This window comes from Protomyctophum parallelum, assembly GCF_964188405.1.
Source record: "Protomyctophum parallelum genome assembly, chromosome: 17".
NCBI classification, from domain to species: Eukaryota; Metazoa; Chordata; class Actinopteri; order Myctophiformes; family Myctophidae; genus Protomyctophum; species Protomyctophum parallelum.
The window spans coordinates 13,968,276-13,995,379 of NC_139719.1; the positions used below are offsets into that span (position 1 = coordinate 13,968,276).

The following is a 27,104-nucleotide window of genomic DNA, read 5'->3' on the forward strand; positions in this document are numbered from 1 at the left end:
TGCGCTCATGCAAAACACTGTTTAAATGGCTTAAGCATCTCTTGCAACATTGTCTTTAATTGCGCGATTTTATCTCCTACTAATTTCATATGACACAAAGACACATCTTTTTTTTTTTTTCTTTTTTTTTTACATGTAGCCCATATACATACCTTTTATATAAACATTTTAGGAGTGAATACATATATGTTTAGATGCCTGTGACAGCCTCTCAGCTGGTCAAACAATGCTGCTCCACTGTTCTACGACAGAAAAACAAAGCAAAAAAAGGACAAAGCGTACACCAGCTCCCGACCAGACGTGACTTTTTGTCAATTTCAGTTAAATTTCAAGTTCAATTTCAAGCTTTGCCGGAAATGGTAAATGTCGAAAATGTCGGTAATTTCGGCGTGCACCCATATTTTGGCGTACGCACGGTTGATAGATGAGGGCCATAGTCCGGAAATTACGGTATTTGAAGTGATCAAACCAGCATTAGAATACAAGTTTAGAAGCATCTTCCAGAAACATGAATGGTCTCAGAAATGTCATAAAGGCAACCTTTAATGCCTCAAATCTTCTGATTTCTTCAGCTGGTCGGCCTAAAAACATCATCATTACATTTTCAGTCTTGGCCATGAGAACCTTGTTCTAAACCACTGTTCTAAACCTCTGTTCTAAACCTCTGTTCTAAACCACTGTTCTAAACCACTGTTCTAAACCACTGTTCTAAACCACTGTTCTAAACCACTGTTCTAAACCACTGTTCTAAACCTCTGTTCTAAACCACTGTTCTAAACCACTGTTCTAAACCTCTGTTCTAAACCACTGTTCTAAACCACTGTTCTAAACCACTGTTCTAAACCACTGTTCTAAACCACTGTTCTAAACCACTGTTCTAAACCTCTGTTCTAAACCTCTGTTCTAAACCTCTGTTCTAAACCTCTGTTCTAAACCTCTGTTCTAAACCTCTGTTCTGAACCTCTGTTCTAAACCTCTGTTCTAAACCTCTGTTCTAAACCTCTGTTCTAAACCACTGTTCTAAACCTCTGTTCTAAACCTCTGTTCTAAACCTCTGTTCTAAACCACTGTTCTAAACCACTGTTCTAAACCACTGTTTTAAACCTCTGTTCTAAACCTCTGTTCTAAACCACTGTTCTAAACCACTGTTCTAAACCACTGTTCTAAACCACTGTTCTAAACCTCTGTTCTAAACCACTGTTCTAAACCACTGTTCTAAATCACTGTTCTAAACCTCTCTCTCTCTCTCTGTCTCCGTACAGCTCTGCTGTCGTCGTGGTGTGAGGAGCTGGGTCGTCTCCTGCTCCTGCGTCATCAGAAGAGCAGACAGAACGAGCCCCCGGGGAAGGTCCCCATGCAGCCCCCCATGAGCTCCATGAAGCCCCAAGGACTCTCGCACGGGTCAGTGTTGCCTGTGTGTGTGCGTGTGTGTGTGTGTGTGTGTGTGTGCGTGTTTCTGGAGTTTGAACAGACAGTCCTACAGTCCGACACCCTATACCCAAAACCAAACCTTAAACCTAACCTCACAGGAGGCCACGGCTTAGTTTTAACTTGCCACGGGTTAGTTTTAACCTGCCACGGGTTAGTTTTAACCTGCCACGGGTTAGTTTTAACCTGCCGCGCATGTCGGGAGTCATGGGTGAGTTTTAACCCGGTCCACGGGTTAGTTGTAACCGGCGACGCATGTCGAGAGCGACGGTGTTGTCGGACTAATGAATTGCTACAGTTTGATATGTATTATTAGGCCACGGACCCATATTGAAAACATGATTTATTTCTGTCTCATTGTAAAATGAACTCTGGAGAGTTAACAGACCGTAAGGGTGTCCATTTGGACCCCGTGGTGGTCCCCCGGGCCCCACCTTGACCACCAGTGCTCGGAACAAAGAAACCATTGTCTTCCTGGCTCTGCCTTTTTGTCAAAAATCAAACATACAGTACAGTGCGTTATGTAAGCGTGCCGTCGCTCTGCAGGACAAATATTTGAGCAGTGAAGTGCGTCAAACCCATTTCCTTCTTTTGCCAACTTATTTTTTCCTATTCTATTGTCCCTTCCAGAGATGGGAACTTTCCCTATGACTCGGTTCCCAATCCCTGGCAACAGAACACCCAGCAGCCACCGGGATCGTTGTCGGTGGTAACCACCGTGTGGGGCGTCACCAACACCTCTCAGAGTCAGGTGAGTGAGGAGGTCACATGATCACACAGAGCTTTAGGCCTGACACTTTCCATCATCTATTTAAACTATTACTTCATAACCCTAACTAACCCTAAAATAGTGTACTGTATCACTCCCATGCCAACAGGTGCTGGGGAACCCCATGGTGAACAACAACAACATGAACCAGGGGGGAAACCCCATGGGTCCGGGGATGTCCGGGAACAACCCGGGCATGAACTCGCCCCAGTTCCCCGGCGGTCCGCAGCAGCAGTTCCCCAACAAGGGCAACCCCAACCAGGGCTACATGCAGCAGGGCATGTACGGGAGGCCCAACTACCCTGGTGGGGGAGGCTTCGGTGGCAAGTACGTTACCTGAATTTTTGATGCCAATACTTTTGTACTTCTTTTACTTTTAACGTCTAACATACAGGCCTTTTAGTAGTAAAAAGAGTACTTCTTCCACCACTGTATATTTATAGCATCAACCAATACACACGTCGGGTACAGATACAGGTAAACTCGAGCCGCATTACGAGAAGACGGCAGGTTTTCTGCCCTGACTGACAGTTTGTTTGTTTGTTTGTTGTTGTTGCAGTTACCCCGGAGGTCCGAACTCGGGGCCCGGCGGGATGGGCATGCCCGGCCAACACCAACGCGGTCCCGGAGACTTCACCCAGCCGGCCGCCGCGGCCGCCGCCGCAGCCGTGGCCGCAGCCGCTGCCACGGCGACGGCCACGGCCACGGCCACGGTGGCCGCCATGCAGCAGGACACGCAGAACAAGCAGGACATGCAGAACCAATACGGCCCGGTAGGACGAGAGACGCACGCGCGCACGCACGCACTCACTCACGCACGCACGCACGCACGCACGCACGCACGCACTCACGCACGCACGCACGCACACACGCACGCACACACACGCACGCACGCACACACACACACACACACACACACACACCACGGCTAAGCTAGTTCACTGGTTCTCAACCCGATTGCAACCATAGACCTTGTGCAGACCGACCACGGCCATCTTGTCATTGACCCATTTTGACCTGGGAACAATTCTACAAATGTAGTCTAAATCCTGGCAGTTTTCGGAATAAAAATAATTTTCACGATTAAAAGAAAATAGCAGACCTACAAGCTCGTAGCTCGCTATGAGCTTGTAGATCTGCTATTTTTCAATAGCTAAACTGTACATCCAAACTGTACATCCAAACAGAAAAGTCCTGTCTGATTGTATTACACAACGTCGTCAAACTCACCAACATTGCAGCTGTACGAAAAGCTTGAATTATCTTCTATCTGCAAAGTGTTTGTTTCATAAGAAATCCACCGTAGACTAGACATGTTATGAGCTACCTTCTTTTCCTTTTTTATTTTTTATCCCACGATTTTGCAACCCATTCCTCCATTTTCTTCACCCATGCAGTGTCAATTATCTATTCTAATGTTATCCTGGGCGCTACACTTCCTCTGTCAACCCCTGAAATGTAAATTCAAGTGTTGTGAAGTGCTGGTTGGATATCACTCAACGGCCCATACGTAGTATTACGTACCACCTGTTTTGAATTGGCACATAATTCAGGAGACAGCAGGATGTTGCTTTACTGAAAGCAAGCGCTTTCAGCAAAACTGTCAAGCGCTGCAAAGCTTTTGCAAACGTTGTCAAGACTTGTACCGAAATGGAGTGTCTTATTGAGCGACGTCTCTGTCTTTTCAGATGACTTCCTCCTTCCAGATGCAGGGACAGAACCAGGCGTACAGCAGTCAGTTCATGAACCAGCAGGGGCCCCCGCGCGGCCCCCCAAACCTCCCCGGCAGCATGGGCCCCCAGGGCATGAACCCCAACAACATGGGCGGCGGCCCCCCCATGGGAATGAACCAGCCCAGGCCGGGCCAAGGCATGGGGCCGTTCGGGGGCCACGGCCAAAGAATGCCCCAGCAAGGCTACGCGGGACCCCGGGGGCCCCAAGGCATGGGCATGCAGGGCATGAAGAGGCCGTACCCAGGGGAGGTGAGCCACGTCATTCAACCTTAATGTTGATGTTCCCAAACCTTTTTTTAGCCTGTGACCCAAAAGAGAAAGTTGATGTCTGTCTCCCCGCCGTCCCCGGGGACTCAAACTGGTGACGATCTAGAAGCTCAAAACGTGCTCAATGTTGTGTTGTGTTAGCTTGTAGAGCTGCTATTCAAATATTGCAAAATTAGCTGATCTACAAGCTCAAAACTTTTGTAGAGTTTGTAGATCTGCTATTTTTGCTACGACAATAATATGCAATGTGGTCCTCTGAAGTGGCCCTCTCCATCGTCAAAGTTGCCCACCCCTGCTATATAGGGCTATTAAGTTAACAGTCATCCCCCCCCACCCCCCTCCAGCCTAACTATGGTGGACAGCAGTATGGACCAAACAGCCAGTTCCCCAGCCAGCAGGGGCAGTACCCCGCCCCTAATGCCTCGCGGCCGCTGCCCTCCCCCAACTACCCCGGCCAGAGGATGCCAGGCCAGCAGATCCAGGGCCAGTACCCCCCACCCAGCGGAGCCATGGGACAGTACTATAAGGTAACACAGCACACACACACGCACACGCCACGCACGCACGCACACACACACACACACACACACACACACTAAGGCTGTACCCTAGCCCTTATTTTAGGACTCGAACTTCGGCAGGAATTTTCGAGTGAACATTCGGACCATTTGTTTCTAATTAATTAATAAAAATAACCGTCTCGATCAGAGCGCACAGCGCTCTTTATCAATCTCTCTCGATCGTCTCTCCCAACACACACACACACACACACACACACACAGGGACAAATTATTTTCTGTGCACGTGTGTGTGAGTGTAAACGAATGGTTCAAACCCATTAATTAATATTCGAGTGCCAACCCTAACGAGCGAACATTCAAACCTTGAATGTTTGGGGACAGCCTTAACACACACACACACACACACAACACACACAGTGTGTCACATCGCAACGCATTGTGAGCTTGGAGATCTGCTTTTTGTTCTCCTTCTAAAAGTGTACGTATATAGGGCTAATGATAATAACGCACAATCATAAAGATAATTTGTGTTTCTTCCAATAACAGCAGGAGCCTCCTTTCAATGGCCAAGCCAACAACTTCTCTGGGGGAGGATATCAGTACAGCCAAGGCACTATGAACGGGGTAAGGCCATTTAACCTGACGACAGTTTTATTAAAAACCCATGTTTCTATGTCAGTTGTTCTCAAACATATTCATGTCAAGCACCCCCAATTATATATGACATTGGCCGCTGACCCCCATCTGAGAATATGTTGTTCCAGGGGACCCTCTCAGTAGCAAAGATTTGAGTTAAAAACTCTGAAAGAACATAAATTCAAAGATTCCAGGCACATTTTCACGATTTTTCAAAAATAGCAGACCTACAAGCTCATAGCGCGCCACTCGGTGGTGCGCTATGAGCTTGTAGATCTGCTATTTTTCAATAGCTAAAGTATAACATAATGCTTAAAAAACGGAACCTTCCGGGTCCATCTAGTCAGAGTTAAATGAACACCGTAGATTTCCTGGACATGAATCAAGGTTGAGAATCTCCGAGATGTATTAGGAAATAATGTCTGTGTTCTGTGTTCACCTCTGTGCCCGTGGCAGCCGCCCCGACCAGTGGGCAGCTACCCTCACTCCCCAGTGCCAGGCAACCCGACGCCCCCCATGACCCCGGGAAGTAATATTCCTCCATATCTGTCGCCGAGCCAGGACGTCAAGCCCCCCTTCCCCCCCGACATCAAACCAAATATCTCTGCACTTCCTCCTCCTCCAGGTGAGTGTCCTGAACACAGAGACATAAAAAGGTAGACACCTCCTCCGGCTCTGGCAGTGTAACTTTGCCGTCTTTAAATGGTGTACTGGAGGTTCACGCCCTTTCGGAACGCTCACATCTAGCGCCACGTATCCCAAAATAGAGAAAATCAATCGGCTTCACGTATTGTACTTGCATGTACTTATTTATTTACTTACTTGCTTACTTGCTTACTTACCATCATAGTAGGTACTAGTACTTATGATAAGGAGATGTTAACCAGATTCCCTCTATACTATTGGAGGATTTGCGTTTATTTCTATTATTAATATATTTAAAAAAAAAAAGATTAATTCTATCTCTGCCTTCAGGGCGAATATATCCTTCCTCCAGAAAGTAGGCCCCAGTTTGAGCCTGTCTCCTCTCTCTCTCTCTCTCTCTCTCTGTCTCTCTCTCTCTCTCTCCCCTCCCACGTACAGCCAACCCCAACGAGGAGCTGCGCCTGACGTTCCCCGTGCGTGACGGGGTGGTCCTGGAGCCCTTCAGGCTAGAGCACAACCTGGCCGTCAGCAACCACGTCTTCCACCTACGGCCCTCCGTGCACCAGACCCTCATGTGGAGGTAAAAACAGCGCCACCCCATGGCCTACACACACACGTATATCATACACCAGCGATCAGCAGTCTTTTTTCGTTTTACCAATGATGCGTTATTAGGACAAATCAGGCACAGGCCAGGAGAGCGAGTGTTATATATATTGTGTGAAAAAAACTGTCCTGATATGGAGCGTCGGGCCATTGCATTGCGATGTAGCCTGAACCAATCAAATAACCAATAAATAGTAGCAGGTAGATCTCAACCAATGAAAGTGGCCCCCCGAAACCTCGCTCAAGTCGATAGAGACTGCCAGGGGCGCCCGCTGGCCTAGCGGTCCAGGCGCATGGCTCATATAGGCTCTGCCCTGACAACGCGCCGTGTGTTCGAGTCCCGTTCATGACGACCTTTGCTGCATGTCTCTCCCCTTCTCTCTCTCCCTCTTTCCTGTCCGTCTTCACTTAAAACTATCAATAAAGGCAGAAAAGCAAAAAACTAATCTTAAAAAAAAAACAAGTAAACTGTGAGCGAATATAGAAGGAGTGGACGACGTCAATGCACGCTCGCGGCACGTCAGGACAGTCATATTGATGAACATGTATTCTTTTTTTTTTTTTTTTTTTTTTTTGCGGCTTACGCCTTTTATTGTTTTTTGAAGGGACAGACAGTAGGCTGACAGGAAACGGGAGAGAGATGGGGGGATGACATGCAGTAAAGGCCGTGTCGGGTCCGGGAGTCGAACCCGCGGCACACTGCGACTGGTTTACCAGTCCGGTGCCCAGACCGTTACGCTACGGCCTGGGCCATGAACATGTATTCTAATGAGATTCCATCGCTCGCTCACTTTGCTGGCAGTGCGGACGGGGTGTAACAGTTTCTTTCTTCTTCAGATCGGATCTTGAGCTGCAGTTCAAGTGCTACCACCACGAGGACCGGCAGATGAACACCAACTGGCCCGCCTCGGTGCAGGTCAGCGTCAACGCCACGCCCCTCACCATCGAGCGGGGCGACAACAAGACCTCCCACAAACCCTTGCACCTGAAGCACGTGTGCCAACCAGGACGCAACACCATCCAGATCACGGTCACCGCCTGCTGCTGCGTGAGTAGCACACGGAGTCACCACTTTATTGTCACCTCACGGGTTCACAGGCGAGAGAAGAAAGGAAGAAGCAAGGAGAAAAACATAGGAAAGAAACGGTACAAGAAGTAGGTCGGGAGTGGCTTATTGTCGGTATCAGCCGGTAACACGTGGGAGTCACATGAGGTAAAAATAGTATTCGTCCACATGGGAAGGCTTCGATGCTGGTACAAACCACCAAAGATAGGATATACCACATGATATACATAATTACACACATCAGCCTTGGTCGGGTCGACCTGGAGGAGACGGTGTCGGTTTGCGAGACCCGAAAAACATCCAATGATTCCAGATAACATTCCAGATCCAGATCTTTTGAATAATGGCGGTCGGTGGTGATGGAGATGATGTTGACGTGCGGTTTCTCTCCACAGTCTCGCCTGTTCGGTTTCTCTCCACAGTCTCACCTGTTCGGTTTCTCTCCACAGTCTCACCTGTTCGTGCTGCAGCTGGTGCACCGGCCCTCTGTCCGCTCGGTGCTTCAGGGTCTGCTGAAGAAGAGGCTTCTGCCCGCGGAACACTGCATCACCAAAGGTACGCCCATGCCTGTGCCCATTGCCCAAGCCCCGTTCATGCTTCATCATGTGCCAAAAATAGACCATCTATAAGCTTACCCCTAACCGACGACCGTCTCTCTCCCCGTTCCTCCTTGCAGTCAAGAGGAACTTCAGCAGCGTGGCAGCATCGTCGGGCGGTGCCTCGCTCAACGGGGAGGACGGCGTGGAGCAGACGGCCATCAAGGTGTCCCTCAAATGTCCCATCACCTTCCGACGGATACAGCTTCCAGCCAGAGGACACGACTGCAAGCACGTCCAGGCGAGTGGCTGACCGCTTAAACACTTGACTGCTTAACCCCTGTACGGGCTCTAGACTAGTTTGTTTTGCTGAAATAAAATAGCCGATCTACGAGCTCACAACGTGTCATTTTGAGACGCGTTTTGAGTTTGTCAGTCTGCTATTTCCAAGACTGTCTGTGTGTGGTCTTAGGACGGTGCTGGTTCTCAAACATTGTCATGGTCAAGGACCACCACATTGATATGAACTTGGTCTTGGACCCCCCCCACCTGAAGAGGTGGTATGGTAGATGTTTCTAATAGTATCACCACGTATAAAACAGGTTATAAAATGGGATTACAGTGCTTAAAGTGATTTTGATGGGGACACCCTGGAACCCCCTCACGTACCCCTGGGGGATTCCCACTTTTTGAAGCTCTGGTGTGAGGAATATTTTTGCTGGATGTGTGATGTGATGGTGCGTGTTTTGATTTGTCTACCTTCAGTGCTTCGATTTGGAATCATATTTACAACTGAACTGTGAGCGGGGGACATGGCGGTGTCCTGTATGCAAGTAAGTGTTTCCAGCTCTGATATTTACTGCTGCTCTTGTATAGAATTTATTGCTATATACAATAGTAATCATTGATATACAGTGTTTGTTCAGTAACAGGGGTCTCCTCCTCATGATTTGATTTGATAAAGTTAGTTTCAGACAGTTTAGTAATAAGCACTGTCTCATCATCTGTCTCCCTGTGTTCCTCTCCTCACAGTAAAACAGCATTATTAGAGGGCCTGGAAGTGGACCAGTACATGTGGGGAATCTTGAACGCTATCCAAAAGTAAGTTACAACATACTTGTACGACTTCTTGCTAGCGTTATGATGCCCATTCAGACTGCATGCCACTTCTTCAGTTACTGCATTACCCTTTGTACCCATGTTGTCAGAATGCTTAGTGCAGTTCACATTATCATAGTCTATACCAGTGGTTTTCAACCAGTGGTGGAACGTTGGTAACCAAATGGACCCTTATAGATCTTGACTTTAACTCATGAGAGCATAAAAATTGTACGATCTTATTTGGAGGACATTAGTCTATACCAGTGGTTTTCAACCAGTGGTCCTTGAGGGGGTTCCATGTGGTCCCCAGCTAAATGATGGAACATTGATAACCAAATGGACCCTTATAGATCTTTAACTCTTGAGAATTATTACTATTGCATTAGGCTACTTAAAGAAGTCTACACATTAGCATGTTAAATAATATATGTCCAACGGTAACAAAATATTCTTTAGTTTTGGGTCTGAGAGGCAAAATCTCATCCAATGGTGGTCTGCGGCTCAAATGCAGAACAAATAATGGACCTTGATATGAAATAGGTTGAAAACCCCTGCTCTATGCCAGTGTTGCTTCACCTCCTTGCAGTTTAAAACCCCTGCTCTATGCCAATGTTGCTTCACCTCCTTGCAGTTTCACCAATTAATCGAGACCTCCACCTGTTTGTTTTCTTTCTCCCCAGCTCCGAATTTGAGGAGGTGACGATTGACCCGACATGTAGCTGGCGACCGGTGGCCATAAAGTCAGACATCCACATCAAGGAGGACCCGGACGGACCGCTGGCCAAGAGGTTTAAGACTATGAGCCCCAGCCAGATGATCATGCCCAATGTGATGGAAATGATAGCCCAGCTCGGACCCGGGCCCTCGCCCTACCCTTCGTTGCCCGGTAGCCAGCAGGGGGGCAACGGCAACGAATATGGCAACCAAGGTGGGCTACTTACTGTATGCCAGGGTTGATCAGGCCTTCATTTCAACCGAGGACCCCCACCAGTTTGATGGGCATTAGATTAGGCCACGGACCTCCATTTAACCCATTTAGATCTGTGTCGCATTATAGCTTTTAACCACTTCAACCGTTATTTCAAACTTTAGCTGTTGAAAAATAGCAGATCTACAAGCTTTTGGCAGGGAGTAATATGTAAATAAGAATAGTAATAGGTAATAATATTATATTACAGTTTTTGAGTAACTTTTCCAACACTGGTAGTCACCTAAACCCGAAGCTCGGCAATGACTTTAAGGATTGTGTGTCACACAAACATGTTCACAGTGTGGACGTTTAGACGAGTAAGAGTAACAAAGTCCTTCCGATGATGCTGGCATGGTGGGACGTGTACTGACTCTCTCTCTCTTTGTTTTATCTGGTCTTGCAGGCAACAGTTACCAGGGCCATGGCGGGAACTTTGATTTCCCACATGGCAACCCTGGCGGTACGTCGATGAACGACTTCATGCACGGTCCCCCGCAGCTGTCGCACCCGCCCGACATGCCCGGCGGCCTGATGGCGCACGACAAGCCGCTCTCTCACAACATGCCAGACTCAGTGAGTTCCTTGGGTTGTTTCCTTCTCCACATGTGAAAGGAAGGCTATTCTAATCTGTTTTATAGACATCTTTTCACCCCTGCTTACATTTGGCTACACTGCCATTATTTTTGAACAAAATACAAGTTATGTGACTGTAAATAGAATGTCGGTGCAGTGCATGCATTTAAAAAATAAGTTGTTTTTGTTTTCTTCACAGCACAGATCAAGAGGCTTAAATGTGTCTAGACTGCCAACAAGACTACTGTTATTGTTGTGCAGCGATGCATGTGTAATACTTTATGTATTACAGAATGACAGGACATTCAGTCTGCCTTTTCATAATTATGTTCAAATATGGCCCCCTTTGGCCCCCTTATGGTTTAGTTTAGACTAGAGGAGACCAAACACAACCACTGCAGTTGTGTTAGTCATATTGTATTAAAGGGATAGTTCAGATTTTCAGACTCGGGCAATCAATTAATACAGTTGCAACCACTATATTAATGGCAAGTATTTCATACAACTTAAGTTAAAAAAATCTGAACTATCCCTTTAAAGTGTTCCGCCATATACAGATTGTTCAAAATAACAACATATTCACTCAAAAACAAACAAAAGAAAGCCACGACCTGCAGCTTTAGCAGCATGTTCAAGCTTACAACGCGTCACAAAGTGTAAGCTTGTAGATCTGCTATTTCAGCTTTTTGTCAGGTGAAACCTGACATATAACAGGCCTGTTTTTAATAACGACCTAGTGATGATTGACTGCCCCCTAAGCCAATGGTATAGTTTGACACTCGTGTAGCCAATCACATAGTAGCGACCTAGTCATGATTGGTTGCCTCCTAAGCCCTGCCCCGCACCGCGGAAGTGAGCGCTCCCTGGGAGAGTGTCTCCTACTAATACAATACAATACAATAATACAATATAATACAAGGTTGTGACACAGAAACATACACGTTATAGAAATAATAATAACCAGTAAGACGACTTAAAGCCAAGGCGAGAAGCGACCGCAGGGGGGGAGAACGGAGACGGCGCTTGTTTCACCTGACAAATATGACTATGTCATAATTTCTTGTTTATGTACATTACAACATCTTGGAAACGATTATGACAAAATAATTTGTGACAACCCTAACCGTTTGAGCGTTTTCTCCATCCTGCCAGATACCTCATCCTGCCAGCACTGACCAGTCTCCTCACGGCTCCTTGCAGCAGAGCTTGCACGCCTCCTCCCCGCACCATGGGAGCCACGCCTCCTCGCACCCTGGGAGCCACGCCTCCTCGCACCCTGCCAGCCACGCCTCCCCGCACCCTGCCAGCCACGCCTCCTCGCACCCTGGTAGCCACGCCTCCCCGCACCCTGGTAGCCACGCCTCCCCTCACCCTGGTAGCCACGCCTCCCCTCACCCTGGCAGCCACTCGGGGCAGCAGCTACACCACGGCGGGCCTCCGCAGTCCTCGCGGCAGCCTCCCACTCCTCAGCAACAACAACAACAACAACAACAACATCAACAGCAGCAACAACATCAACATCAACAACAACAACAGCATCAACAACAACAGCATCAACAACAACAGCAACAGCAGCAACAACAACAACAACAGCAGCAGCAGCAGCAGCAACAACAGCAACAGCAGTCTGGTCCTAACAGCCATCCATCGCACGGGGACTTGTCCTTCCCCTCCAACAGCTTGGGCAGCGAGGCGGGATCGGACATGCCCGAGCCTTCCTTAGATGTGAGTTGGTGCAGGCAACGCTAAAACCGTCTTGACCCTTTGGTGTGTTTAGGGCTTTAGTCTTTTGAATAACACACCATTTAGTCTTAGTCCTATTTAGTCTTCTGAAATGGTTTAGTCTTAGTCTAGTCAATCAAAAGTCTTAGTCGTCAGCGGCTATTGCAGTTATCTACAGTGGCTTCCTGTTTATTTGGTCTTCCTAGGAAGCTAGGGGTACCTCTCCCTGAAAGGTACCCCTGGGAGCCTCAGCCAGATATGTCATCATAAGAGATGTTTGCCTCTGCTAGGAGGGGGACAAAGGGAATATATAAAAGAATGTATATTTTGCACGCACCGCCCTGTTTTTTATAACTACAGTATATGATAATATATTTTTTTTAAACGGTGTAAGAAGCGACAGTGCTAACGTCTCATCCTCCCTCCGCCACAGCTTCTCCCGGAGCTCGCCAACCCAGACGAGCTGCTGTCCTACCTGGACCCCCCGGACCTCCCCAGCAATAGCAACGACGACCTCCTGTCCCTCTTTGAGAACAACTGAGGCAATTCAGACACACACACACACACACACACATGCACACGCACACACACACACACACACACAGATATAAACTTCTCCGAATGCCCAGGCATTTCCCTGTGAGCCTCGGGCAGGCAGCACTCTCAGTACTTGATAAAACACAAAGATGCACTCCCTCTCTCTTCTTCCTCTTGTACAGTTTTGATTGGCCAGCAGCACAGACTGACTGACTGAACGAGCTTTGAAAAACTCAAGGGCGCTAGCTAGCTAGCTAGCACGGCGACGGCGGCTGCGATACCTTTTCGAACTGTGCAGCTATATTCAGTTGTCGTTTTTTGTTTTGTTTTGTTTTGTTTTTTAACGTCACACGTGTCTGTGTGCACATTAGGAGAAAAACTAAAGTGTTGTAGCATTTTGTTTTTTAATTCACATTTTATTTTCCCTTTATTTTTTTCGAGAAGAAAATAAATCCATTGTATAAAACTGAAAAATAACTGAAAAAACTGTAAAAAAATCTATATAATCTGCGCTATCTGGCCAGTATGCATTGTCGCCTCTACGTTGTTCCCATCTGCAAAGGCTTCGTCACTTCCCTCTCTGTCTCCTGCCTCCTGTTCCCTCTCTGTCTTCTGCTTCCTGTTTCCCGTTTCCTACTCTCTGTCAGGGCGCGGGCACATATACGCGTCAAGAGGCGGCAAGAAGACGCCTAGTCCAGGCGCCTGCACCAGGTTTTTAAGCAGCTAATGGATGGAAATGACGCCCGAGCGTGGCTTCAACTTGCAGCGTCGGCAAAGCGTTTCAGTTTTTTTGCCGACTCGTCAGGTTGCAGCTGCGCGCGAGCGTCATTTCCATCCACCAGCTGCTTAAAAACCCGGAAAGCGACGCCTGAACTAGGCGTTTCTTGGCGCCACTCTAGTCTGCACCCTGTGTCCACGCCTGGGTAGGTAGCACTGTTCTGTACTTCTGTCGGCCACTCGTCGGCATGTAAAGCAGTGGTTCTCAGTGTCTTTTATTTTAATTTCAAGACCACATACGTACCCCCCGCACTGAGTGTACGAATGGAACCATTCGTACACACAAGGACCCCCCCCCTCCTCCCCATGTGATCTCTGGGACCTCAGTCCACTCTACACTGTAAATGTTGTTTATTTTAACTTTGAGAGTGTACATAATGGAACCAAATGGACCCCTATTAACAAAATAACTGCTCGTGACGGAACGTTCCGCCAATTAGAATCCAACCGGCAACCGCTATTGGCGGAACGTGATCTCAAACCGGATCTAAAAAGCTGAATAACTAAATCTACGGAACTCTCCATGGTTTTGACAAAACACGTGATGTTCGGAGGTCTTTTCTGATTATCCGGTGATCTTGATTGGAACATTGGCGCTTTCTAGAGCAAGGATGGACTCATTTTAGCTCGCTAGCATTGACGCTAATTATTTAGCATCTAAGATGGCCGCCCAAACCGGACTTGCGTCCAGTGTGCAACACACTAAATTGAAGTAGATCCGGGTCGGCAGTCCAGCGTTGGCTCTTGCGTCCACCAGGTGGCAGTTAATTAACCTGTTAAATGGGTCCATTTGGTTCCATTGACTTTAGAGACCCGTAACTCATCCTCACTCACAGATCCTTGTGGGGGGGGGTCTCCAGGTTGAGAACCAGTGACGTTAAAGCACAAGGGATTATGGCGATGCAAGAGGGGAAAAAATGACTCTCTTTGCAGCAGGAAGCAAGTGACACGATTCGTTTATTTGCCCCCCTCTATCCCTCGCCCCACACTCTCCTCCAACCCAGACTTTGAACAGATTTAATTTATTTTAAAAAAGTAATGGGGGAGGGGGGGGGGGGAGGGGATATCCAGCTTCCACTTTCTCCACAACAACGGCTGGAATGGAGAGAGAGACCATCTACTCTACTGGGGGAGAGAGACCATCTACTCTACTGGGAGAGAGACCCTAGACTGTAATGGGCATTTTCTAATCCCGACAGAGAATAGCATTTATTTCCTTTGTTTTGTGTAAGTGTACTGCTTCTTACTGTAAGCCTATATGTATTTATCGCCTTTCCCTCCCTAAACCAGTGGTTCTCAACCCAACCAGTGGGTTGGGTTGGGTCCCCACATCCCCAGGTGACAGTGAAGTGTCAATTTAAGGACTTTTAAGACTTTCTCATTCTCAACAAAAAACTAAACGAAAGAGAGAGAAAGAAAGAAAGAAAAGGACCATTACTGCATCAAAGGTAATCAACAAACTATACTATAAAACATTGGCCAAATTGATAAATAATATAACATAATATAAATATAAATCTACAACAATTCTGCTATTTTCACAATCATTTATCTGTGGAACCGAGTTGAACAAAATGGTATGCCTCAACTTCCAAGACCCCCTGGTAAACCCCACTTTGAGAACCACTGCTCTATATCAGATGGGCTTCCTTCCTTCCACACCGCCCCGCTCTGTGCGAGGCGAGTGCACCGTCCGTCCCCCCGTCCCCCGTCGCCCCCTCCCGCCCCCCTCCATCACGTCCCCCTGTCGTTGAACGACGCAGCGCTGAAGTCGTCTCCAAAGTGCATGTGTGCCAAGCCCTTGTATAGTGATATTCCAAGTGGTAAAAAAAGATGGTGTGGTTTTTGTTTTGTTTTTGTTTGTTTTATCAGTTGCTTTTTCCACAGATCTTTGATTGTTTTTGTTCGTTTGTTTGTTTGTTTTTCATTTCTGTCTGATTTATTTAACACTAACAGTGAAGGGATAATGCTGAAACCAGTAGTACATGTAGTATGTATTAGCTGGAGACGTCATATTTATGTTTCTCCCCCCCCCCCCACCCCAACCCCTCTTGTTTTTCTGATTTCTGTTTTCCTTTCCTTTCCTTCTTTTTTTTGTTGCTGCAAATGTAACTGTCTGTAACGTCCTTGGCAAACTGCTCAACAACCATCACCAAAGTGAAGCCTAATTGTAGTAGCCCCCTGTCGCAACTCACAACACAAACATAACCGCTTAGGGGAGAGTGAGTGGAGTGGAGTGGAGAGGATGAATGGATGTGTGTTTGCCTTGAATGTGTGTGCGTGTGTGTGCGTGTGCGTGTGTGTGTGCGTGTGTGTGTGTGTGTGTGTGTGTGTGTGTGTGCGCGCGCATGTGTGTGATTGGAGGTAATTGAATTGATGTAGAAGACAGTTTATCCATCAATACTGTTCTAAAGATTTGGTTTTAAAGCAGTATTGGAGCAGACTTTTTTTTGCCACGTTTTCTTGTTTTGTGTTATCTTTTTTTTTCTCACTTTTTCAGAAGAGTGCTGTTCAGTATGCAAAATGTATTATTTTTAAAGAAAAGCTATTGTACTGTAAATATCATTGTGAATATTTTTGTATCATCTTGATAACGTTTCTCCGATTGGTTGACTCTAAAACCGTAACTACACGAACGAACGGCCCTATCCCGGGGCGAACATTCTGCGAAAAACAGCCCATCTACGAGCACACTGTGTGTCGCGTTGCGACACGTCGTGAGCTTGTAAATCGGCTCTTTTCATCCCAAGATATTAGGTGTAGAGGGGGGGGGGGAGGGGGTACAGAGCTTAAGTATTAGTTTACTAAGTATAGATGGTTTAAGTGGTTATAACCGCGTGTCCTCCCAAACTCCATCTTTTGTACAAACAACTGGCGTCTTCTCTCTGGGCAAGCTAATCCAAAAGGTCTCGTAATAAGCTACTGTTCATCATTGTGCTTTCTATTCACACTAACCCCCGTCAGACGCTCAGTTAGGATCTGCGGTTTAAGAAAGAGCGACATATGTCCCTCTGTCTTAAACTCTACCACTTTCAACCTGACATTATTTATTGAATTATGTGGTGGTGAAGATTTTCCAAAATGTTCAAAAACAGCCGATCTACACACACAATGTGTCGCGGCGGAGCTTGTAGGTTGGCTATTTTTTGCACGACGTGGGGCTTTAGAGTGGTTCATTTATACTCTCTATATATATATATATATATATATATATATATATCACAGTGTCGCTTTCTGAACAGAGCCGATCTTCAGTTTAACCTGCAGTGCGTTTTAGTTTTTCCTTTTTCTATTCTCTTTTCTCCCGATAATTATTATGCCCATTCCCAATTTCTCCACATGCTACTGTAGCCCCTGTCACTGCTGAGCGCTGACCCCCACAGTTGGTCATGTTGGAGGGTGTATCTCCTCCCCATGACACCACACATGCACTGAGGACCAACACATGGACTTTTTATACCTGACAGGCAGTTAACCCATTTTTGACCTGGGAACGATTAAAAAAATGTCTTCTAAATCCTGACAGTTTTCTGAAAAAGCTATGTTTCCATGTCAGTCGTTCTTCGATCTTTCAAAAATAGCAGACCTACAAGCTCTGAGCTATGAGCTTGTAGATCTGCTATTTTTCAATAGCTAAAGCATAACCCAAAATGGGTTAAAGGACGTAACGCAGTCTCAAACATCTTCATGTCAAGGGCCCTTAGATGGATATGTATTCATCTATCTCACTGCCACAATATTTATTTTCATGTGTGATCGATCCCATGACACCCCCCCCCCCCCCCCCCCCTCAGACACCACTGAAGAGCAGCTCTTTTTTTGGGCAACGACACTGGAGTATAAATGACCCTTTTTTACGTTTTTCCAATTAAGCAAATGTTTTTCATTAAACGCGGTCTATCAGGCTGAAAGATGATGATCCCCTCCTGTCTCTCCATGCATATTGATTATGAATTTTAAGATTTCATCTGTCAAAACAAACAGAAGCTGTGGTATGCGCCGCCTCCCTATGTAATCAGTCAAACCTTGTGAATATCATAGTTGTTGCTAATTGTCAATAGTACACACGTGGTATTTTAAAGTTATATCACAACCTTATTTTAAATAAATCCATGATATTATTTTTGTTACTGCAAATTTGGCTTTTTTTAAAAGCTTGAGACCATACCTTGTTTTTATCCCATTTATTTTCTTTAAATTTTCTTTCAGTAAATTATTTTCTATCGGTTTTCTTTATTATTAAACTGTTAAGGCTAGAAATATAATTTCCTTCGATTGTAGCAATGTGCTGATTAAAACATCTTGATTATACAGTATGTACGCATTATTTTAAACTCCATTATGTATTAGAAATATGATTTATTCCATTACAAAACAGTGATATATGTGTTACATATTTGAATCACAGATACGTAGATATCAACAGAGTGTCATTGAAATCAAGCGTCTCTCTTTGAACACACTCACTGCCACGTTATTTCTTTTCATTTGCGATCGATCCCGTGGGGATTGCTATCATTTCATTTTGTTCTAATTTACATATGAGCCAGTTTTGTGTATTAGGCAGCACCCCCTCCGAAAACTGTAGTTGCACAATCATGATAAAGGGCCATTTCTCTGGGGGAAAATAACCTTTTTTTTTTCTTTTCTTCTTTTTTTTTTTTGAAGGAAAAAACAGAAAAGGAAAAAAAAAGGAAAAAATGATAGGAAAAGGGCACGTGCACCTATTCTGGCCTAGAAAAAGATCTTTTAGGGTTGAGGCTAGGTCAAAGTGGGCAAAATGTCCCATGGATGTCTGTATATATGTAAATGAACATAGAGACATGTGAACAGAAATGTATTCATTTTCCCTGGGAATGTGCATTGTCATTTCAGAATAATAAAAAGCTTGCAACCCCTCTACTGGAAGTGGCTGAATATGGAACATGATCCTGGTTATAGTTTAGCGTCTGTCTGTGGATTATCTCTCAGCATTTTGACACCCCCCCCCCCCCCCCCCCACCCTCTTCCTCCTCTGAAATAATACTTTTGACCCTCTTTTTGTTCGGGCGACGAAATGGGACAGCTATGTTTTACATATGATATTTAGCCTATAGTGTTCTAGTCTCACCTGCATACTCTGAGGCGATCGAGTAAAAAAAAAAAAAAAAGAGCAGAAGAAATGTTTTCAAATGAAATATGGGGGGCAGGGGGGGGGGCAGGGGTGACGCTTGGAAGGTTGGGGGAGAAAGATCGGCATCTTTCTTGTCCTGCAGATTATACCCAAAAGTTTGTACAATTTTTTGATATCACGAACAGATGGAGAGAAAAGACAAAATGGTACAATCTAAGATGATCCATGCAACGTGGCCATTGTCCTGTATGTTTGTACATTGTATGTACAATCATTTCATATTCTAAAAAACTGGTCAGAAAATAAAGGAACTAATTGTGATTTTTAGTCTTGCAGAATTGTATGTAGTTAGATGATGTGACAACCTAATATTTATCTAATAAATATGTATTCAGATGACACCTGTATGCCACTGTGGTCTTGTGTTTTGTACATCAAAAGGTCAACACTAGGGATGGGACAATATGAACATTTCATGTCACCATTATTGTGACCAAAATAATTGTGATTTACAATAAATGTCCAATGTACAATTAAATGATAACTAATTTTGACTATAATCAAAATACTTTTTTTTTTTTAACTATTCAAAAGTCTGTATATTTCTGTACACTACGCAGGCCATAGCTATATCCATTAGCCTATACATAGGCTACCCTAAAACATACAGTAATTCTGCACAAAAAGTGAAACAACGATTTATGGATTACTGAATGAAATACACGATTTAAATCATATGTTAACATGCCTATGACGTCACTGCATCAGGTGAAAACTGAAACCGACTGATGGCAGCTAGCTGGCTTATTGTATTTTTTAATAATATAATTATACTGTAAATCAAGTGATCAACTGTACCAAAGTGATGCAGAAAGCAGTGTGATCCTCTAGAGGGCGGCGATAGATCAGACAATAATTTTGTTGTATACATGGGGAGTTGCTTTACAATTTACAGCAACAAAGACAGACTGAGACTACTGTCTACACAATATCGATAATGTATGAGAATAGTTTTTTTTTATCAACGTTTGCCTGTCATCTTTCCTTATGGTACCTCGTCAATACTACATGGAATTGTGATCGTGTCCTACAAAATCTTATCCAACGACAACAAAATATTATTTCGTTTTGGGTCTGCGAGGCTAAATCTCATCGATCAAATGGTGGTGCAGAATAAAGGTCATGTATATCCATGGAGGTTTATTTGAACCCAGACTGGACGGACTAGTGACATCTACAAGTTGGACACGACCACAATGGTCTGAGCTTTGATTAACACCGGAGGCCCCGAACCGCCTGCTATAGAAGCTCACTCTGCCACCATCATCAGGACAAAGATGTTTGTATTTGGGGGTGGAGCCTACACCGGCGACGACAACAGCATCAGTTTGACATAGGCCTACAGCCTGGGCACACTTGAGCTTCCATGCGCGGCCAAAGGAATCTGTCTTTTGCGTAATTTCCAGGTTTAGACAGCTGGTGGATGGAAATGAAGCTCCACCCACGCGGCAGAATGCCGCTGGGGAAAGCTTTTCCGGGAATCTGGCCGACGCGGAAATCTGCCGTGTGGTTGGAGCTTCATTTCCATTCATCCACCAGCTGTCTAAACCCGGAGATGACGCAAAAGGCAGCTTCTTCTGTCCGTGCATGGAATCTAAGGTGTGCCCAGACCCACAGAGACCTCACAAATGAACACAGCCTAGATTAGAACATATCTTTAAGAAACAGGTGCTCAACAAAGCTCTGTGTATTCGATCTGATGCTGCTCACCCAATAAATGGAGAGTAGCCTACAACCTTCTCCCATCCGGCCTTCGCTTGCGAGCCCCCTGTGCCACAAATAACAGGCACAAATATTCCTTTGTCCCTGTCTCTGTCCCGAAACCAACGTTCAGAATGTGCTGTTGCACGGTGGGAAATCGTGTCATCCTCTTTGGAGGATACAAAGAAGATGACCTGTTTGTAGACTTGAGTCCTACTGAATGCAAGCTAAAGCAGTTATTCAGTACGTCCTGGATCTGAACTCCCACTGAGTCCCACATGACATCAGGTGGGAACTGGAAGCCATGACAAAATAAAAACTAAGGTGCGATGACTGAAACTTGTAGCAGATCTACAAGCGCACAAAGTAAGCTTGTAGATCTGCCAATTTCAGCCTATGTCTTCCTATCTGATTGACAGCCCATACGTCCAAACAGAAAAGTCCTGTCTGATTTTTTTTTATATATATTTTTTATCCCACGATTTTGTAACCCATTTTTCACCCCTGTGTCAATCATCTAATGTGATCCTGGGCTCTACACACCCTCCACCAACCTAGTCCCCGTATATGGGGGACAAGGGGAGAGCAACGGACTTGAACTCAAGTCCTGTCTGATTGACAGCCCATACTCATACAACGCCACACAACATCTCAGAGGCAAATATTTCCCCTTTACTCCACTACAATTATTTGAGAACTTTATAGTTTACTACTACTACTTACTTAATTTGCAGATATAAATGATCATAACATACATTAACAACTTTAGCTCATACCAAGGCTATTTGAACATATATAGCCGATCTACTTGCTCACAAGTGTTGTGAGCTTGTTAGTAGCTATTTTCAAACATTTTAATAGCCTACTTTTACTTTTGTTATTTTAAGTATATTTTCATTACCATTACTTTTTTGTGTTTTTACATTGTGGTATTATTGCTACTTTTACTTTAAGTAAAATATCTGAGTACTTCTTCCACCACTGACAATACAGTACAGTCTACAGTACTGCCTAGAGATAATAAAGTTCAGTATCTCCCTCATTTATGACTCAAAGGTGGAAGTTCACATTGGTGCTGCATTATTTCATAGGCCAGTGGTCTACTTCAACAGGAGAACAGGAGCGCCACCAACAGGTGGATTTTTGAAAATGACTCAAATCATGAAGGCAGTGTGCAATTTACGTGGAATCTTTCACAGACTTTCATACTAGGCTGAGGAATAAATATCCCACCCTTTTCACATTGGCCAGTTACAGCGTTACCAACAGTGAGGAATCGAGGATCACCATCAATTTGTTCAACAACTATGACTCACAACTTACAAACGTCACTTTCAGAGTTCTTTCTTCCAGGAAATAAAACGTCTGGGTTTCCGAGGCTACTTTCAGAGTGATTCAGAGTCTGACAACACTGAAGATGTGACAAAATTACGCATTCTTCAACTCAAGTAAATGACACCTATTAAATATGTGCTATTGCTAGTCATGTGTCTGTGTCACACACTTGCGTGCGCCGTGCGTGCGCGTGGATTACACACACACACACACACACGCACGCACGCACACACACACACACACACACACACACACACACACCCACACGCCTCTTGCTGGTAGATCTTGACTTGTTTGGTCCATTTGTTTTTCTTCCAATTGGTATGAATTCCGTAGATGGTGTGGTCTATAGGGAGCTGCTGCACGGCTAGCCCACGTTCCAAAATGGACACACACATTTTAATCCTACGGCTAATAATTATCTTCTCTAAGTTCGGTTCAGTCGTCTCAGCTGTTGTGTGTGACGGTCTGCCATCAGTTGAACAGTACCACTCTGTGCATTATGGGGAAATAATAGTGTGTCGCATTAAAAAAAAAAAAACGTCATAGCCCCCTACTAGCAGTATCCGGCGGGGGGAAACTATACGGTAAAAAAGGGTCTCCTATGAATACAATATTAGCTAGCGGTAGCCTAGCATGCTACGACAACCGCAAATCTGCAAACCCACAACGGGCTGCAGGTGTGACGCACTGTGAGCTTGTATGTCTGTTCTCCCTCTCGTCCGGTCTCGTACGTTCTCGCGAAATGTCGGTTTCTGATTTGACTGACCAATCAGAGCGGGGCCGAGCGTCGAGAGCGTCGCTTATCCAATGGCAACGCGAGTTCATATTCAAAAGAGCCAACCGGACGGCAGGTGTCTGAGATCACGTTAATGTAATATCAACCTGTCTTCATTCTCTTCACTCACTGACTGACCTTCTGACTGAGCGGACGTTTGTTGAGTCACAACCACAGACAGACAGTTAGCTTCTTCAAGAGACTACTACTTCTTCAAGATCAACGTACAACGTTACCTGCTGAGGCAATGGAGATGGTATGTTAACATTTAATAATATATGTACTGTAAACTTGTAATTATGTAAAATAAAATTAGAGAACGGGTAGTTTAGACAGACGGTCGGTTTGTTTAGGTTTAGGCCCTGATTTGAAATAGTTAATTAATGTGTAGCATTGTTTTATTTCGATGTCGTTTGTTTAGGATTGATTATTTTGAGTTAGTAAGTTTGCACTTGCACTGTGCCTGTGGATACTGGTCCGTGTAGTTTTCGGCCATTTGAAATGTATACTTGATAAATGAAATTTTGAAAACCGTCCGTTTCTAAATGCATACAATTACACGGTGAATTGTAATAATGGGACATGGGAGTCGTTTTTAAATTGTACTGCGGACCGAACAATTAACAAGTTGCTCTACTCGTGTTCATTTAACTCTGATATTGTACAAATTTAGCCAACTGGACCGGTTCAAATATAAGGTACCCAAATGTTAACGGTTTGCTGACTCTCGCCTAGTTGCAATGGTTTCAACCGGGGTTGTAGGCCTACCAGCCAGTGCGGCCACTATTTACCGTTAGGTTCTCATCATCAGATAGTATGACTATGTCCAATTCAACGACACCCAGATTAATATCTGTCGTGTCGTGTAATAATGTCGTGTCGCTACGAATACGATACAGACACCCACGCGAAAATATTGTCGGGTAGATCCCAGATTTCCCATATTTTACAATATTTGTGTTAATAAAATGTTTTTCTCAAGATTTGTTGAAAATGGCAGATCCACATGCTCACAAAATGCCTCGCATGATTCGTGACACATTGTGAGCTTGTAAGTACATCGGCTGTTTTTAATAAGCTAAAATAACTGATTTATTTTATACTATATTGTGCTGGAGCAGTGGGGACCGTTCAGAGTTACAAACGGACAAATGAACACTGATGATGTTTACTTTACTGTGTAAGAACTAACTGGCTGCAGTGCATAATCTTTTTATACATCTTCAACCACTTGAGTTTGGTTCAGGGGCAACAGTTCCAGCAGAGAGTTCCAGACTTCCCTTTGCCTGGCAGCATTAATAGCCACTTAATCCATTCCTGGGGGTTCCCAAGGGGTTCCAATTTAAGGCCATCCAGGGGATATATATGGATCCAAGCACCCATGATGAGATGACCAGAGGAAGCATCTGTACTGGATGCATGCCATGAAGCTCTTCCACGTTAAGGAGCAGTGGCTCCTGGCTAAGTGTCATTTATATATTATTCAAATCAATTGTTAAAAAATTTAAATTATATATATTATATATATATATATATATGTAATATATATACTTTTTGTGTTTATCGTAAATTAATGCCCTACTTGATCAGCAAGTGCGATTCAAGCTTGTAGATCTACTATTTTTGAAACTTTTGAATCCTCAATTAAATTTTCACGTCACTCTCTCTAGGTCGTCCTCAGACTGGAGCCCTCCATCGTCGCCTCCAGTCATCCCGGTTCTCCATACATCCGGCCAGCTCGTTGGTGCTTTGCGCTCGTGCATCTTTCTTGAGTACATGTTAGTATGGGACGTCCTCGTGACCGGTGCCCATGTGTTGGTTCCCACAGCACCAGTCTGCTGGCTGGGAGCTCTTGGTGCCTCTGGCAGTGTCCTGCGAGTCACAATAGTATCTAAAATAACAGATCTGCAAGTGCGTTTCGAGCTTGTAGATCTGCTATTTTCGAAACTTTTGAATCCTCAATTAAATTATCGATTCAATATTTCTTGCACTTCAATGTATGAAGGAAATTAGCTTAACTAACAAATGTCTCCCACAGGATGCTGCAGCTGCCAGCTTCACCTGGACTTCGGCTCTGATCCAGGACCCCAACAACCCCCAGGCAATCAGGATGGTTCTGAAGAGGACCGAGCACCTTCCAGTACCGGTATGTACATGGTGGAAAACTAGTACACTAGATTTCTGTTTCTCACTTTACTTGAGTGTGTCCATTTTTCAATAGCTTAATACTTCTGCTCCACTACACAGCCAGATATTGTACTTTTTTACTCCACTACAATTTTGTATATTCAAACAATAGCCGATCTACAATCTCACAGTGAGTGTGAGCTTACTGCCTATTTTGGGAAGTCTACATAATTTTGTCTATAAGAAAATTCAAAGGACTTCAATTTCCTGTATTTACATTTATTGAAGGAAATTATCTCAAGTTACAATTGTCTACATTTCCTCACACAGGACCTGGACCTAGACAACTGGACCTGGAAATGCATCGATGACCCCAAGAATTCCAGGGTGATACTGAAGGGGGTGCCAGTGAAGGCCTCACAGAGAGAAGGACCCAAAGAGCCACAGGTGAGTTGGTTTCCGTGTTTGACAGATGACTCAGACACGGAAACTGACTCCCCTGTAGCTCCTCCCCCTAGGAAAGCCTGGGTATCGAGGCTACCCCCTAGGCAACTCACCACCACCACCAGGAAGAGGGACACCGTGCCCGTGGCCAAGACGGAAGGACCTGGATCTTCTGCTTTGTTCAAGTATGTATTCATCACTTGTTCTCATGGTTTTGTGTTTATAATTTTTTTTTCTTGACCACAAATGTTGAAGAATGTTGTTTAGACATATAGATTCATTGTTTACCTGGAATCCTAGTTTCTTTGAGGCATACAGTGCTCTCTCTGCACTCTTGATGTGACTAGTATTTACCTTGTTGTTTATTTACTGGAGTTCATGCTTAATCTCCTTATTCCCATCTCACTCTTTTTGCAGGAGTATGCGGCACGTCCTCCAGCAGAAGATCTCGCAAAGCACGGCTGCCAATTTTAGGCCCAAATTGAGCGTGTGCGAGGGAAGGAGAGGAAAACCGTGCCATGGTGAATGCGGCCAAGGAGTAGCCTGCCAGGGACAAAGGCCACCACCAGCCAAACACCACTTTATGGTAAGTGCACCTTTACTACAGATACAGATCTGTACAATAGAGAAATTAGACTAAGCTCACATTCAACAAACCTTTAACTATTTAAGCCCTATGTTGTTGACTGGAGTTGGCTGTACTTTCCCCTCTCCCTTTTCCCCTCTGCAAACTCTTAGCCAAAATTGGCGAATCTACAAGTTCCCAATGCGACTTTAGAATTTCTATTTTTGCCGAATCCTTGACCTATTTTGTTTATGAATTTAGTTAATGAGGTTATGCTGCAAACAGAGACATGGGGGGGAAAAGGTTGTAATTGTGAAAAAGTTTAAAACGGTGTTGCCTGTTGAATTGAAGTGATTGACCATAGATATGAACAATATCACTGGTAAGTGTACACACATTATGGTACTATGTGTATACACTAACCTCCAATTAAAACGATTACGTTTATTTAGTTTAATTTATGAAGGAAATCGGCTTGAGTTACAAATCACTGCATTTTCTCCAACAGATTGATTTCGTCCACTTCGCCAACAGCAGGGAGTCCAAGGTCATCAAACCCATGGACACAGCTCCAAACAGCCGCAAGAGGAAGGTGAGTTGGCAAAACATTCATATATTAAGTTGCTAGTTACACAAATGATGTATTCCAACAATGTGTAAATCAGAAAATGTTCTCAAATTTTTTAGGGTCTTAGTATAAAGCAGAGAGTGCTCTGTGGGCAGAATAGCAGCTCTTGAGGGTCGGACTGAGTCGTAGCAGTGTTAGTATAGTAGTATCACCAATGTCAATCTTAATCTGCCTTGTGGCTGACCTAGGCGTCTTATTTATGTCTTTACGTCTTATTTATCTCGTTGCTTCCCGTTGTCGTGACAACAATTATCCTTATTGTAATTTCATTTCATTAAGGAGGGAGCTTACCGACGTATAAACAGTGTGATGGCCATATCAGATATCACATGATGAGTATTATAGTTGTGTAACTATCAAGTCTTATTTACAATATGTACATATTGGTATGCTCCCTCCTTGATGAAATTAAAATAAATAAAAACAAGAATACAATGTTGAGTTGTAGTTGAATAAATTAATAATT

At 44.7% G+C, this 27,104-nt stretch overlaps 1 protein-coding gene across 4 annotated transcripts in view; it reads left to right on the forward strand.

Moving 5' to 3' along the window:
• The window catches only part of LOC310875082 (zinc finger MIZ domain-containing protein 1-like), a 235,131-nt gene extending 220,113 nt beyond the window's left edge, over positions 1–15,018 (forward strand). For 3 of the 4 annotated variants that reach the window (XM_083788135.1, XM_083788136.1, XM_083788137.1), the window contains 18 exons: positions 1,263–1,401; positions 2,059–2,179; positions 2,280–2,524; positions 2,757–2,970; positions 3,886–4,179; positions 4,542–4,724; positions 5,265–5,342; positions 5,811–5,979; positions 6,438–6,579; positions 7,443–7,653; positions 8,121–8,226; positions 8,348–8,508; positions 8,973–9,040; positions 9,240–9,308; positions 9,989–10,236; positions 10,682–10,851; positions 12,004–12,576; positions 13,007–15,018. In XM_083788135.1, coding sequence (XP_083644261.1) covers positions 1,263–1,401; positions 2,059–2,179; positions 2,280–2,524; positions 2,757–2,970; positions 3,886–4,179; positions 4,542–4,724; positions 5,265–5,342; positions 5,811–5,979; positions 6,438–6,579; positions 7,443–7,653; positions 8,121–8,226; positions 8,348–8,508; positions 8,973–9,040; positions 9,240–9,308; positions 9,989–10,236; positions 10,682–10,851; positions 12,004–12,576; positions 13,007–13,114 — 3,299 coding nt within the window. In that variant the 3' untranslated portion in view covers positions 13,115–15,018. The remainder of the gene's footprint in view (positions 1–1,262; positions 1,402–2,058; positions 2,180–2,279; positions 2,525–2,756; positions 2,971–3,885; positions 4,180–4,541; positions 4,725–5,264; positions 5,343–5,810; positions 5,980–6,437; positions 6,580–7,442; positions 7,654–8,120; positions 8,227–8,347; positions 8,509–8,972; positions 9,041–9,239; positions 9,309–9,988; positions 10,237–10,681; positions 10,852–12,003; positions 12,577–13,006) is intronic. The other variant, XM_083788138.1, reaches the window with a different exon arrangement.
• The last annotated feature ends 12,086 nt before the right edge of the window (positions 15,019–27,104 follow it).